Raw genomic sequence first — 14,524 nt, 5'->3', positions numbered from 1 at the left:
ACTGGAGGGATAAACACACACAAACACACACACACAGATTTTGGCAACATTTCAACTCTTCTCTCAAGCGGAGCAAGAGTAGAGAGTGAGGGGTTGGCTGATGAACCAAGCTCACACAAACACAATCTACTGTAATTACTTAATACATACTTTATTGTAAAAAGAGCTTCACCCTTTCACCCAGAATATGGTCAGCAAATTATGGCAGTTGATATTGTTGACGTACAGAGAAGCAAACGACCCTTTTTTATTTTTTCCCTCTAAAACTTCATCACATGACCACACAAACCACATTTTCTGTTATTACACAGATATAAATTACAATTAAACTATGAAAGCCACTTTTATAAAGACAATAATTATGTAAAACAACATTTTGATCCATTTTTCTGGCACATGCGGGGGGCAAATATGCTTTTTATCAAAATGTATTTATTCCTTTTATTTTTAAGAGTGGGCGACAATCATTCCAGACATGACACACATCAGCTCGTCTCTCTGTACTCTTGCTTTCCAACACTTCATTTTTTTCTCCAACCACTCAAGGGTTTAAGTGTTTGAGTTGATTCCAGTGCAAAAGAGTGCAATTTGGTTAACTAAAGAACTGGCTTCCCTTCAGAGAGTCTTTAACGTCCTCGGTGTGGTGCTCCACGTTGGGAATGTTTCTGTGGGGCTCTAAAGCGCAGCTTTACAAGGTCCCACTTGGCGCTGATCCCCCCCCCACAATTAAAAAAAAAAAAATTTACACTTCCTTCGGTTTACTGCAGATTCAGTTCTTTCAGTTAAGTAGCAACATGCTGGCAAATACAGATGAAATCCAGCAACTCCCTCATCCCTGACTGGAGGTCACACCCTGTATACCCATCCTTGGCTCAATGTCGGTGGCGATGCGGCCCCCAAAGCGTGGGCCAACATCACACCTGGAGCAGCAGACTGAAGCAGCCCGCCTGTGCAGGATTTCCTCTATACTTGTGGGTGCCTCCTACACGTTCTGTGAGGGAAATCTGACTTTCTTTCCCGTTAGCAACCAGCTCCTGAGGTCCTTGATTGAGGGGAGCTTCATTTTGTCCTTGTTTTTACTGTAAACATTCAAAAAGATGCCGAGGAGCACCAGAAGGCCCCCCCAGATGTACCTGATAAAGGCAAATAGGAAAGGTTAAATAACAAGGGAAAAAAAAAAAAACTTGTTACAGCTAATGTGAGAACATGGACTCAGTATTAGGAAAAGCAAGATTAAACAGGATGCTTATGTGAAGCACTTTATAAGTTTTCTATTAGATTTCCTGTTTTAAGGAGGGCATGCAGAAGCTAGAGGGAGGATGGATTTGGCCAGGAAACACAAAAGTTTAGAATAGCAAGATATACATGCATGCATGTATATCAGAAGTCATGACAGAGTAAGAGAGGTACTCTGAAAACGAGTCCCTTCTGACAGCACAACAGCGTTGGAGGGCAAATTAAGTGAGAAGAAAGAGTGAAGGAAGGGGGGAAAGAGCAACAGAAAGAGTCAGGGTCTGAGCGTGGACTGAGGAGATGAAAGCCAGGGAGTTTTATTAGTCAAAGGAGAGGCCAGTGGTCACACTTTGGACTTACTTTAAACTAAGAGTAAAGTTTTCAAAGTCGAAAGGTGGCAGTACTTACTGAAAAGTGAAAGGTTTTGCAAAGAACATGAAGGAAAGTACGATAGTCATGGCCTTTCTGCCGGTGGTCACTGCAAAAGAATCAACATGTTTACGAGGCGTCAGTTACTTTTTATTTTTCTATGTTCAAACACAAATTCCTATTCCCCCCAATAAAGTTGGGACACTGTTAAAAAATGTAAATAAAATCAGAATGCAAATATTTGCAGGTCTTACAAGAAAATATTTTACTGAGAATATAAAAAATATCAATTGTTGAGACAATTTACAATTTCAGGAAAAATATGAGCTCATCCTGAATTTTCTGGCAGCAGTGAGGCTAAAATAAAAGTTGGGACGGTAGCAACTAAAGGCTGGAAAAGTAGGTGGGACTACACAGAAACAGCAGGAGGAACACGCTGAAGTTAATAAGAATAAATGACAACAGATCATTAAAATGATCGGGTATTAAAAGAGCATGGGTATTAAGAGAGGCAGAGTATCTCAAAAGTAAATATGTGCTAAGGTTCAACAATTTAAAAAAAAAGGCTCTTTTAAGTCATGGAGTAATATAAAGATGAATGTTCTTGAATGTAATATTGCAAAGACTTGAAATTTCCATCATCTACTGTCCACGATATGAAAATATTCAGAGAATCTGAAAATAAATGGAAATATCTGCAGGTGCTCAGGAACATTTCTAGAAATCACTGGCTGTGAGCACAGTTCACCGTGACATCAACAAATGCAGGTTAAAGAAGAAGCAATATATAAATAAGATCCAGACATGCTGCTATCTTCTCTGTCTGAGCTCATTTAAAATTGACTGAGACATAGTAGAAAACTGTTTAGCAAAATCTGACATGTTTTTTTTTTTTTTTTATAACTGTGGACCCTGCATGCACATCAATGCCATGATATGCAGAGGTTTTAGAGTAATAAATGCTCCTGTCCATATGCAAGCAAGGTCTTGCATACTTCAGCACAACAATGTTAATTTTTTCTATCACACCTGCAAGGCTTTACAGGAGAAGAGTCTGGGTGATAAACCAAATGAAAACATTCAATGCATCATAATATACCTACGAAGACACAAGACTTTTATATATCAGACAATTCTGGGACAACATTGTTCTCTCAAATGTCCAGCAGCTGGTGACTTCAGTTCCAGATGTTTACAGGCTGTTAGAAAAGTGGTAAACAAAGACCTGTACCTACGTTTTTCTGAGACTTGCTGCTGCCATCAAATTCAAGATGTGCTCATATGTTTCACTAAACAGAAAAAAAAAACCTGACTCTCAACACTGAATGTTTTTTCCTGTTCTTTTGTGAATACAATTATGATTCATAACATTTGCATTCTGTTTTAATTTATAATTTACAGTTTTTGAACTTCTTTGGAAGTAGGCCTCTAAGATTAGTTAAATATATACTTAACAGTCTTTATGCAAATTATTTCACAGTGGAATTTTTTTGTTTCTTTACAGCTATGCTATCTTTAGCACATAAAATTACAAAAAGAGTCTGACAGGACAGAAAATATCTTCTTGTGTTTCTGACCTGTCACTGCAACCAGGGCACCGAAAAGCTTGATTAAGGCTAACACAAAGGAGATCCCAAAATACCCCGTAAGAGAGAAGAAGAAGGCGTAACCGTATGTCTTCACAGGATGCTGGAAAGGAACAGAAAATGAAATATAAATGAACAAACCAGTTTTCCTAAAAATGAACAAACCACAACCACATTAATGAACCACATAAATGCCAGGGACATGATGTTTTCACCTCTGAGCAGAATGCTACCGCCGGCCCCAGCCCGCCCACACAGAGCAGGCCTGCGAGGATGTAGACAAAACCGATGGAGTACGAGTACAGCACCTGCCAACACAAGACCACATGTGGCATTACACTTGTCAAAACTCAGATTACGTATGTTTAGATATGCACTCAAACAGGACTCCAAATCCTGTATTTATATTTTAATGCACCAACGGATTTAAATTCCTCTGAGCATCTTCTCTACATCCTAATACACGTGTCATTTTTCAGAAATATTATTGTGGCAAGTACCATTTCAGAGTTGGAGCCGCTGTGAAGTTTCATGGCTTTCTCCTGCACGTTCCCAATCGCAGCATCTGCACAAAGTGCCAGCGAGATGAGGAGAACACCTGAAAAACATGTACTAAGTGAGGAACCACAAACATATGTTGGTACTCTGACAAAACATGCTTCACTGAGCAATCTACTAACAAAAACAAGGAAATGAAGCACCAGTTAAACATGGACTGCAAGCAAAAGTTACACAGCATAAAGATAAAACAGCTTCTTTTTATGTTCATCATTTTAAGCCGTATAAAATTTTTACAAAACACCTTAAGACTATACATATCAAATTTAAGTGTAAATCTGTTGTTTCATGTTTCAAAGGCACAGATATCCTAATAAAAATGAGTGTATTAGTATAATTAAAACTGTTGATTTGTTGAGATAAGATGAGTTTAATGTGATCTTTGACTGGTTATTAAAGATGGATTTGGTCTCTGGATCTGAGAAATGAAGCCAAAAAGTGCCTAAAACCTGCATTCTCTCTAATGTCCAGTAGAGGGCGACCTTTGTAGTTGTAAAAAGTAGCTTGATTAGAAATTAGTCAAATTCTGGCCAGGGGACCACCATCCTACACCTGTGTGAAAACACCTGACTGACCTAGGTCATTAACAGGTTTGTACAGAACTTCACAAACTTCTAAGCCTGGTTGTTCAAACATAATCTGATCGGATTTCGCTTATCGGACAGGATCAAATCTTGAAAATCGGTTGTTCAAAAGGGAAATCTTTTTCTGGATTAAACCCTCATTCCGCATTGCCTCATTCTGACAAAATGCTGGAGGTTGGTCCGGTTCCTCACCATGGGGCTCCGGTGTGTAATTAACATTCTCACAGACAGGGACTCTGCGTCTTCGTGAAGACGTTTCCAGAATGTCCACAATGTAGTTGTTAATGGATTAGTTTTATATTTGTTGTGGCTCCGATGGGAAGTCATACAGTTATACATACATGTAGATGTTCATGATTGCTGTGTTGTCGCTAAGTGAAACTTAATTAAAGTAATCCCATATTGGCTCTTCTACCTGTTGTTCTTCACATATCCGGAAGCCCACATTGTTTTAAAAGCTGGAAATCTGGATTTGGTGATCCGGAAAAACGGGATTCTGTATCAAGCTTTGAACAACCGGGATTAAATTAATCTGGATTACGTGATCTGCCGTCCTGAAAAATGGGATTCCCAAATCCAGATAGCTTTTATCTGGATTCAATTTTTTGAACAACCGGCCCCAAGCGATTTATTTAATTAGCTAAGTTGCAACTATGTTAAAAATTTTTCTTTGATAAATAAAATTTTAAAAATGTTTCTTTTGCTCATGAATCTACACTCAATACCACATAATGACAGAGCAAACAGAATTATAGAAATTGTTGCAAATTTATTAAAAAAAAAAATTGTTGAAAATTAAAGGACATGATGCTTTTATTAAGCATCATAAAAATAAAATGGTAAAATGGTAAATGGTCTGTATTTACATTTGTACCTGGAATGATACCCAAAGCACTTTAGGTTATACATTACCTTCACCCATTCACACACTGATGGCGGAAGCTGCCATGCAAGGCGCTAACCATGACCCATCAAGAGCAATATCGGCTCAACAGGCTGAGGATCGAACCGGAAACCCTCAGGCTACACGATGACCACTCTACCCACTGAGCCACGCCGCCCCAATGTGAATAAAGCCATGCATCCAGTTTTGAAGCAACACCCCTTAAAGATTTTTGCCCCTGCCGGATTGCAGCAAGTTTGCAGCTGGATCCTGAACAAGTTACCTGTGACGTTGAAGTTGGGCGCCACTGTGCTGTCAGCGAGGGTGAACCAGATGAGTCCCAGACTCATGCAAAGAGCGGCAGAAACATCAGCCAAATTATAGCGTTTACCTTCAAAACAAATACAGAAATTTTCACTGACAACAACTTGTGCACAGGGAGAGCGCCGCTCACTAAAGAGCTCTTTAAGTAATGTTTAATACCTACAGCAAGCCAACACTGAATTTAAATAAAAAACTTAACTAGTACAAGTTTTACTACTACTAATGTTCACAATTCAAAGTTTGTATGTGCATGAAACAATGCACAAAAAAAGCAAGAAGAAAAGTGGGGGAGAAAAACAAGATGAAAACAGACTGATGGATAGCTGCCTCAAGGCTGACAAGGGGACGCAGCATCAGGTTGGCTGTGGTCGGCTTTGATTCCCCCACTCACCTTTGAAGGGCCTCATATCAGATGCAACCCCAAAAACACCTCCCATCATCCATCCATCTTTCTATCCTCCTCTCCCATTTTCTTTCCTCTTTGCATTCTACATGTACAAATGTTTTCAACTCCAACCCTTGAGGGACCAGGGTCCTCACATCACATAGATGGAGGAAAGGGGTAAAATGGGGTGGGTGGGGGAAGAGGGGGCTAAACTTCTAAACTTGTCTAACATTCAGGACATAGATCCTTGAAAAGACCAGTTTGAGGATGAAAAGACAGACAGAACCAAGAGGACGGACAGAAGTGGATAAAAAGCGACTGAAAGCTGAAAGGCGGTCATCGCTTCAAAAGATTCCTGTGATGACAGATAAGGTGCAGAGTGTAACCTCTTCTTCAGTCTACTGATTCTGGAGAATCTGCTTCTTGTTGAACTGAAAGAAAATATGTTTTTTTTTATTTTTTTAATTAAAGTGACGCAACAAGTTATTGGTTGTTAAATTTTTTATGTCTTTCATATTCTTTTTAGTTGAATAGTTTTATGTTATTTGCTTTAACTTTGTTGTTTTTAAAGTGTGTTATAAATAAAGTTGCAATAAAAGAAAGAAATGCTATTCTTCTTTTTCTCACCAAACGTTTTGGGTGAAAATCACACATATAATTCCAGTTTTTCTAAGTGACAAAAGGAAGAACAAAATGGTAAACGTGTTGACCTAGCACTCATTTCTATAAATATTGCTGCCAAGCATCTTGTAATCTTTTGAAGTGCTCCTAAGCTTAAGTTCTACAGGCGTCCTGAAGGGTTTTAAAAGTTTGCCTTTGGACTTTTTCACTCATTAATGGTACCTGGCAATTTTTCAAGTGAATGTGTTCTAGCATAAATGGATGAACCAGTGTTGTGATGACTAATAACAGACAACCCATTTCAAATATGATCTTCAGGCATTTACAATCAGCTTGTCACAGACACATCAGTTCTTCCCATTTTTGTAGTTGCATCCATCAAAAATACCAAAGATAACAGTGTGTAGAAAGAAAGAAGTATTTTTTAAGCAACATGGTGATTCCAAAAGAGCTATTAGCTGAAAACTTATCTTAGCACGGTGTGCAGTGTGTCCTTAAAACATTTAAGGACACTGAACAAGTGGAGGACAAAAAAAAAAAGAAGTGTTATGTCTAAAGGATTTATTTACAGCAGATAAACAGAATCTGAAAGTGATGTATTTAAGAAAAAGGAAAATCCAGCTAAGACCTGACACAGAGAGACACATCTAGACCTTTAGTTGACCCATCTACTGCTGGCTGAAGCCTCACCACTGGTCTCCATGGAGAGAGAAAAAAAAACCTTCTTAAGGAAGGGAAACAGGGAAAAAAAGGCTGAGCTACGCCAAAGATACTTGACTGAAAATCAGTGGCAACAGGTCTAATGGAGTCATGAATCCTCCCCTGAGACCAGAGCTCAACATTACTGAAACAATGTGGGATCATCTTGAGAAAACAGAACAAAAAGCTGCCAAGATCCAAAGATTAACTTTAAAAAGTCCTTCAAGAAGCCTAGAGAACTATTCCTGAAGACTACTTAAAGAAATTACAAGAAAGCTTGTCTATGAGGGTTCAGACTGTGATGAAGAACAAAGCTGTTTAGACCAAATATTAACTGTTAAGCTTGTCATGAACTGTTTTGCCTTATATGCAGTATTTCTATTTATATTAGCAAGTTCCACTAAATTGCTGCAGCCAATTGTAGTGTCCTGGTATTTCAGCAAGAAATGAGGGGTGACCCAAAGTTTTTGCACACTGTAAATCAGATGCAATACAATCACAATGCCAAAAGAAAGAAAGGTGAAAAAAAGACATTTTTTTCAATAATGAAGATGGTAGATTATGGAGAGGTTCATTACTATATATCTGTGAAAACAACTGACCTTGTATAAAGACACCTCCAATCATGACTGGAATGAGTTTACAGCACTTAAAAATAACTTGTGTGGGGTAGTTCAAGTAGCCCAAAGAGGTATTGGACAGGCCCATAGTGCCCACTGTTAGAAATGCTATGATCATATAGGTCTTCCCTGGTATCCTGGATGAGGAAAAAAAACAATATTTTGAATGTCAGGGAAACAGAAGGATAAGGTTTGTCATCCAGGGAGCACATCATTATTTTCTTCTGTACCTTCTGCGTTTGTCTTGTGTGAGCTGGAGCTCCACGAGTCCAAACAAGGAGTAGAAGCCAAACTGGATCAGAGTGAGGTACCAACCAAAAGGTTTGAATCCTTCCACAGAAAATATTAACTCCTGTGTGGACCAAATACAGAAAAGAAAATACATGTTCAAACAGTCTTCTACATTTAATCCATCCCATCATTTTCTTTAACAGACAGGAGCAATGAACAGCTACAATGTTAAACCTAAAGATTTTTTTTTCTTTCGTGTTACCTGTAAGTATCCATATACAAGGTAAAAGAGGAAGACTCCAGCCACACAGATGAAAAACTGTGTGGGGGTGCTCATGCTGGTGAGGTTGATTCCCAGAACCTTCAATTCCTCCACAGACTTTATGTGAGGTGACATCACCTCCGTGGTCGAAGGAATGGAGATGGAAATGTGCTTCCGTGAACTGTTGTAGCCCACCAAGCCATATTTGGCACTCATTGTGTCTGTGGCTGCTGGAAGCTGTGGGGACACAAAGACAGGAAGATTTCAAATCCAACAATCAAGCACAGACCAGAGCATTAAGGCAGTGAACTTTAAGAGAGTAATGACGTGATCATATTGTAAAAAAAACTAGAGCTGCATTATAATGAGTGCATGTGAAAGAGTCAGACCAGGTGATGCTAAATAAGGCAAATAACCTGCTGCCCTTTTACTAGCTGTGTTATAATAGAAAAACTTATGTCCATTTTTAAGCAGTTGCCTTTTTTCTGTAAAGACATTTGATTGCACTTGCACTTAAAAGGTACTCTGCAAAAGGAAGGTTCTTGGAAGGAAGGATATAGTGTTTATTTTTAATTGCATTTGATTGTAATGAAAAGTAATTATGGTCTGCATGATTACAAAACATGTATGAGGGAGACAGAGAGAGATTTGTCTGTGCCGAAAATATACTTTGGAAGTCTTTAACAAGTTTTATGACACTATAAATCACTCTAGTCTCAATTTAACTATAAAAATGATCAAACCCCAATGTTATATTATCATGAACACTGGTCCAAATAGAGCTTTGTTGTGTGTGATTAACAAAAGTTGCACGTTATGAAACAGAGTGTGATTGCCGGTAACGTTAGCAAGCATACAAAGCTGCTGATTTTAAAGATCAACGTAAAGGGTGTCAGTTCACAACCTAAGACACAGATTAAATAGTAGTGGCGACCGCAATATTTCATGTAATCTTTTCACAACCATTTCTATTAACAACATATGGTGCTCTTAGCCAATCAAGGAAGCTACAATAGCAAGCCTGTTACCTTCAACAGCACTTCCGGGTTTTATTTTTGCTCGTGCCTATCCTCTTTTTCAGAGGTAATACTCGTAAAAATCATTCCCATGAACGTGCCGCCTTCATCTTTCGTACCACCCAAAACGTTTCATTTATTTACTACCCGTTGACAAAAAAGCCAAAACGCCCCAGGAAGCCTGTTAGCTAGGCTAATGGCTACAAGCATTTGCTGCAGTGGCAGAAGCAGCCAGCAACTTCCGCCCCGCTCCGACCTCTGAACTGCGATGCTATTGGTCGATGAGACACGCGCTGGAACAGGTGAAGAACGTCATTCCGTCAAAACTTAGCACTGTCCTAATTATACAATATTAGTGTCCGTGTCCATTTAGCACAAGAAAAGTAAAAGTGAAATAATAAATTATTTCAATTCAAGCAAAACAAGTATGGTAGATGTGCAGGACTTACTTCTGCAGGAGAAGCCATCTGGAGTTGGAGAGTTTGCTGTGTCCTGTCCCGTGAGTTGACATCACAAATACAAGCTTATCCGGTAAATCCTGTTCATTACCGGTTTCTGGTTTGAAACGTTTAAGCAGACAGTATAGATTATTTAAATATTTACAACATCAATAACAGCCTTTGTTGTTGTTCTTGTTGTTTTCACATTGTATTTGAGTCATTCTATGAAACGGGTGCTTTGTTATTTAAAAAATTTTCATCAAGGGCAAAAATATTTTAAATCCACATAATAAAAGATAGGTTAAACCTAAACAAAACAAAACAAAACATATTTCCCCACCTTTGGTATAAAATATTTTAATATTACCTGTAATATTAATATTAGACCCGGGAGTCATTCTTGTACCACCCCGTCACGTACAATTCTGCACACAATGACCAATAACACATGAAATAATTTTAAAAAATCGTTTGTTTTCCAACTAGTAAAGTGTCTTTTCTTAGATATTAATATTTTAAAACATAATGCAAGTTTAAAACAACGTCACAGTTGTAAATGCTTCATAAATACCATCTCTTAACAATGAAAAATGTGACGGGATGGTAAATTTAAACGCAAAATGGCTGCCAGTTTACTGCATGGTAAGCTAGCTGACTCAGCATATCTTATTTCAATCTGAAATATAATTTTATTTACATTAATAGTGTTTTTTCTTTAAAAAAATCAAGTTTTCCTGATCTATTTTGCGTGAGCAGGCGGTTACATTAAGCTTGATGAACCCCATCCAACCTATAAAAACATCAGATAAACAATATAAAATAGTGTGGGAACTTGTCTGCTTTTGAACTTAGCTCCTACAGAGGCACACATTATGTCATTTCCTGTTTTTATTGCCATCTAAAATAAGAGTATATTTTTTTATAGACAAAAAAGTAAGTGTGATAGAGTGGTAAGTCAAACTAAAAAAAAATTTTTTTTTTTTTTTTACTAAAAATAATATGTATTCTTTTAATAACTGTAGATTATAGTGTCAAAGATATCCATTTCATCCCAAAAACAATAAAAAGTTGATTAAAAAAAATGTTGATATGATGCAAATTCCTTGTTGGACATAGTGGACATAGCAAAGTGACCATGTGCTACTGAAAAATGATGAAAAATGGAATATTTTTTCTTTTAAAATAGCATTGTCTCTTAGTATGTTATTAATAACACATATCTTAACAGCTTGGAACTTTTGAAATACAGTTGGACAAATTTTTATGGATTTTTAATTTCATCAAATGTTGTGGACTCAAAGGGCACCTTTTTCATAGAATGACCCATTTAATGAATTTTAATTTAATTAGAACAGAAGAATAAAACTTTTATTGTCATTGTACAAGAATACATCACGGATCCTGCAGTAGTCTGTTCACAGCCATGGGGAAGAAGCTGTATTTAAGTCTGTAGGTGCGGACTTGCATGACTGAGTGTGCCAGAGGGATAGCTGGTGAACAGGGAGTGTCCTGGGTGGACAGGGTCGTCCCGGATCTTTGTGGAACTTCTGAGGAGACGACTGGAATAGATCTTCTCTAAGCATGGGAGTGGGGAGCCAATGATCTACTGTCTTGATGACTGTTGTTCATCTTGGATGCAGTGAAGCTGGCATACCAACACAGTACATCCATACGTCAGGACACTCTTCTGTGTAATAGTTAAAGGTTTTCACCAGAGGTGGAGAGGTAGTGTTCACAGTCCAACCCCATGTTCTTGGAGATATGTGGCCTGAGAAACTTCTCCATTGATGCTCAGGCCTGTGTGCAGTGTAGTTCTTGACTTCCAGCAGTCAATGATGATTGATTTCGTCTTTTTGGTGTTGAGGTTGAGCTGGTCGTCACTGCATTCAGTGCTTAGACGTCTTTTCTGTACGGTACGTCGTCATCATTTGATGAGTTTGTTTGAGCCATGGGTGGTGATGCAGTTAGTGGTGTACAGCGTGTACAAGACTAGACTCAGAACACAACCCTGAGTAAGTATAGTGTGGTATGGCAGCTGCAATTAAATATATGAATAAAAAAAAAAGGTGAGTACACTGGACCCTGAAGGCAGCATCAAGTATAAAAACAAAGTAACAAATGAAAATTGGTGTTGGTCATTAAAATATGGGCTCAATATAAAGTCATAAAGATTTTGCCGCTGTAAATGAATTTCTAATGTAAATGTAATTGTAAAAATTTGTATTTGTAAATCAAGTTTGTCATAGTGCAAAAAAAATCTGCCTAAAAATTCGAGTTTGTAAATGTGCAGAAAAGGATTTGCATGGTTGTACAAAAGATTTGTATTTGTGGAAAATAATAAAAGTTCTTTTGCAAATGTCCTGTTCACAGATGCAAAGCACAAAACTGCGGTTGCAAATTTTGCCCGTCTTCTTACATCTATCTGATTGGATGTTGATGAATCAAACTGTCCAATCAGAGAGCAGACAGCTTCCTGTCCTTCCGCATTATTTTCTACACATACAAATGTTATTTTTACAACCATGCAAATCCTTTTCTGTACATTTGCAAACTCAGATTTTTGAGGCAGATTTTTTTTTTTTTTTGTTTTTTTTTTGCAGGGTGACAGACTTGATTTACAAAAACAAACTGATATCTTTTGGAAACATTCGTTTACAGCCGCAAAATCTTCATGACTTTATATTAAGTCCATAATAAAAGAACAGGAAAAACACTAATGCTAAAGATATTGTCACAAGTTGCTCACATTCATTATTTTCTCTGTCTTCATATTCATTTGCAGAAATTTTGAGTAATTAGGACTGGATGAATATATCCAAGTTTCACTTTCAAAGTTGCAGTTGCAAGAACCTCTGATATATTACACCAGCTATCTGAGCGCTGTTTGTGGGTACTTGATTTTTTCCCTTTCCAGCTACGTTACACCTCTAGCAAAGTTCCATGAGAACAGGTTTTGTTACCCAAAGTGTCCAAATAAGTGCTGATTAATCTCTGCAGATAAATCAGCATGGTCATGAAGGCTTTATTTAATTTCTAGGGCACAATTTTTGATATTAATGGACTGTACTTACATAGGGCTTTTCTAGTCATGTAGACCACTCAAATGGCTTTACACCACATGTCACATTCACCAATTCACACATGCACTCATATAGCACTTCTACTGTTACATACTAAGTGCTTTGTTCAGTCACACACATTCATACCCCGATAGACACATCGGGAGGCAATGTGGGGTTTATTGTCTTGCCCAAGGACACTTCAGCAAGTAGTCAGGGAAAGCCTGGAATCAATCCAGCAACTTTCAGGTTGGCAACCTTCCTCCTGAGCTACAGCTGCCCAAATATTGTTATATATTGTAGCAACAGTACATATGCCATTTCGTAAGCAGGTCTGGGATGACAAAAGGCTGTCTTTAGCGTAGGTGGAACCACTAATTGATGGCACAGTTTCCAGTTGACTTAATGGGAATAAAAAGAAAACTATTTGTGAAGGCCACAATCTTCGTATAAAGTACGCAGGAAGGACTTGAGAACAAATTTGTTCTTAACTGTTGGTTTTCAGCAGCAAATGGCAGGGCTGCTACTTCCACAGCTCATGTAACTATTTTCTTTAGTCCACAACCTTTTTTCTGTCCAACCTCCTCCTCGGCTGCTACATTTCCTCTTTTTCTCTCATTCCCACATTCCTTCCAGACTTCCTTCTTCTTCCAACCTTGAGTCTTATATCTTCTCCTATCAACTCTCCTCTTCCTTCACCACACTTTCCCATCCATATGAGCTTTCCTTACACTTCTTTCACTCTCACTCCTTTCCTTATTGCATTATTTCTTTCCAAACGTTCTCTGTTCTGGCTCTGTCTCTCGGCCATCTCATATCCCTGCCTCTCCCTCTTTGGCTTCCCTAGAAGAAGGCATGAAACTGAGTCTTGCCCCTTCATTCTTGCCCCCCTCCTCCTTCCTCCCTGCTGTCCAATCTCAAATCCCTCCCTTGGCCTGCCTTCATTCTCTCTCTCACCCTCACACTTTTCCTTTCCTCTCTCCCCCAGCCAGAGGTTAATACACTCCAGGATGGCATTATTTCCTCCCCAGCCCTCTGACAATATAAAAATTCAGAATGGACAGCTCAATCCCTCTTCCATCTCAGATTTGATTGTAATGGTATTGCCTCCTGTCCCTGGGAGGCCCCTGCCGCCTCGCCAGCCCAGCCTTTATGACACTAAATGGCCAGGCTACAATTTTTCCATCTATTCAAAAAATTCTGTTAATAACTCATTTGGAATGAGCCGTCGAGATTCTCTCGGCCTGACTGCGGCCAGGTCTCTCACCTCTCCGTTCACTGGGGTCAGAATATACACAAAAAAGATGCAGGGCTGAATTGCAAATGTAAAAGGTTAATTAATATGAATTTATGGTCCTTCCCCCTACCATGCCCCGTGCGCTCCAATTGACAGTCCCAAAGAGACTAAATGTCATATTTATAGCCTTGTATGGAGAAAGTGCTCAGCAGTGTGAAGTCGAGGCACAAGCCTGTCCGACCACTTTTCCTTCTCCCCTGTCCAACTTTACAAGTGTACCCATTCATCTCACCGGATGGATTTATGTAATAAAACCCATTTCCTTTCCCCATATGATCCCATTAAATAATAAAATAATTATTTATTGATTATTCAAAAAGGTACATATGCGCGGGTAATGGCTTTGTACCACACCAC

At 38.5% G+C, this 14,524-nt stretch overlaps 1 protein-coding gene across 3 annotated transcripts; it reads right to left on the bottom strand.

The window, feature by feature from the left end:
* Window positions 1–535: 535 nt before the first annotated feature.
* On the bottom strand, window positions 536–9,877 carry slc35b3 (solute carrier family 35 member B3). Of its 3 annotated transcripts, none has more exons than XM_041968580.1 (10): window positions 9,821–9,877; window positions 8,356–8,592; window positions 8,093–8,214; window positions 7,845–7,999; window positions 5,497–5,604; window positions 3,689–3,786; window positions 3,404–3,496; window positions 3,180–3,291; window positions 1,642–1,711; window positions 536–1,133 (listed from the first exon to the last, which is right to left on the bottom strand). In XM_041968580.1, the coding sequence occupies exons 1-10, from the start codon at window positions 9,836–9,838 to the stop codon at window positions 983–985; spliced, it is 1,164 nt and encodes a 387-aa protein (XP_041824514.1). In that variant the 5' UTR covers window positions 9,839–9,877; the 3' UTR covers window positions 536–982. The 3 variants fall into 3 exon arrangements, with proteins under 3 accessions (XP_041824514.1, XP_041824516.1, XP_041824515.1); XM_041968582.1 differs by having other exon boundaries at window positions 3,245–3,291; XM_041968581.1 differs by lacking the exon at window positions 9,821–9,877 and adding an exon at window positions 9,384–9,645.
* Between the last annotated feature and the right edge of the window lie 4,647 nt (window positions 9,878–14,524).

This window comes from Melanotaenia boesemani, chromosome 18 (genome assembly GCF_017639745.1).
Source record: "Melanotaenia boesemani isolate fMelBoe1 chromosome 18, fMelBoe1.pri, whole genome shotgun sequence".
In the NCBI taxonomy this organism is placed as follows: domain Eukaryota; kingdom Metazoa; phylum Chordata; class Actinopteri; order Atheriniformes; family Melanotaeniidae; genus Melanotaenia; species Melanotaenia boesemani.
The sequence above is the reverse complement of the archived record's forward strand: the minus strand, read 5'-3'. Positions and strand labels throughout refer to the sequence as shown.

Excerpts from the sequence above, each read along its gene's own strand:
- slc35b3 (XM_041968580.1), bottom strand. Across the intron at positions 3,497-3,688 it reads GCGGCTCCAACTCTGAAATG|GTGCTGTACTCGTACTCCAT; the intron begins GTACTTGCCACA and ends TTGTGTTGGCAG. Across the intron at positions 3,292-3,403 it reads CGGTAGCATTCTGCTCAGAG|CATCCTGTGAAGACATACGG; the intron begins GTGAAAACATCA and ends GTTCCTTTCCAG.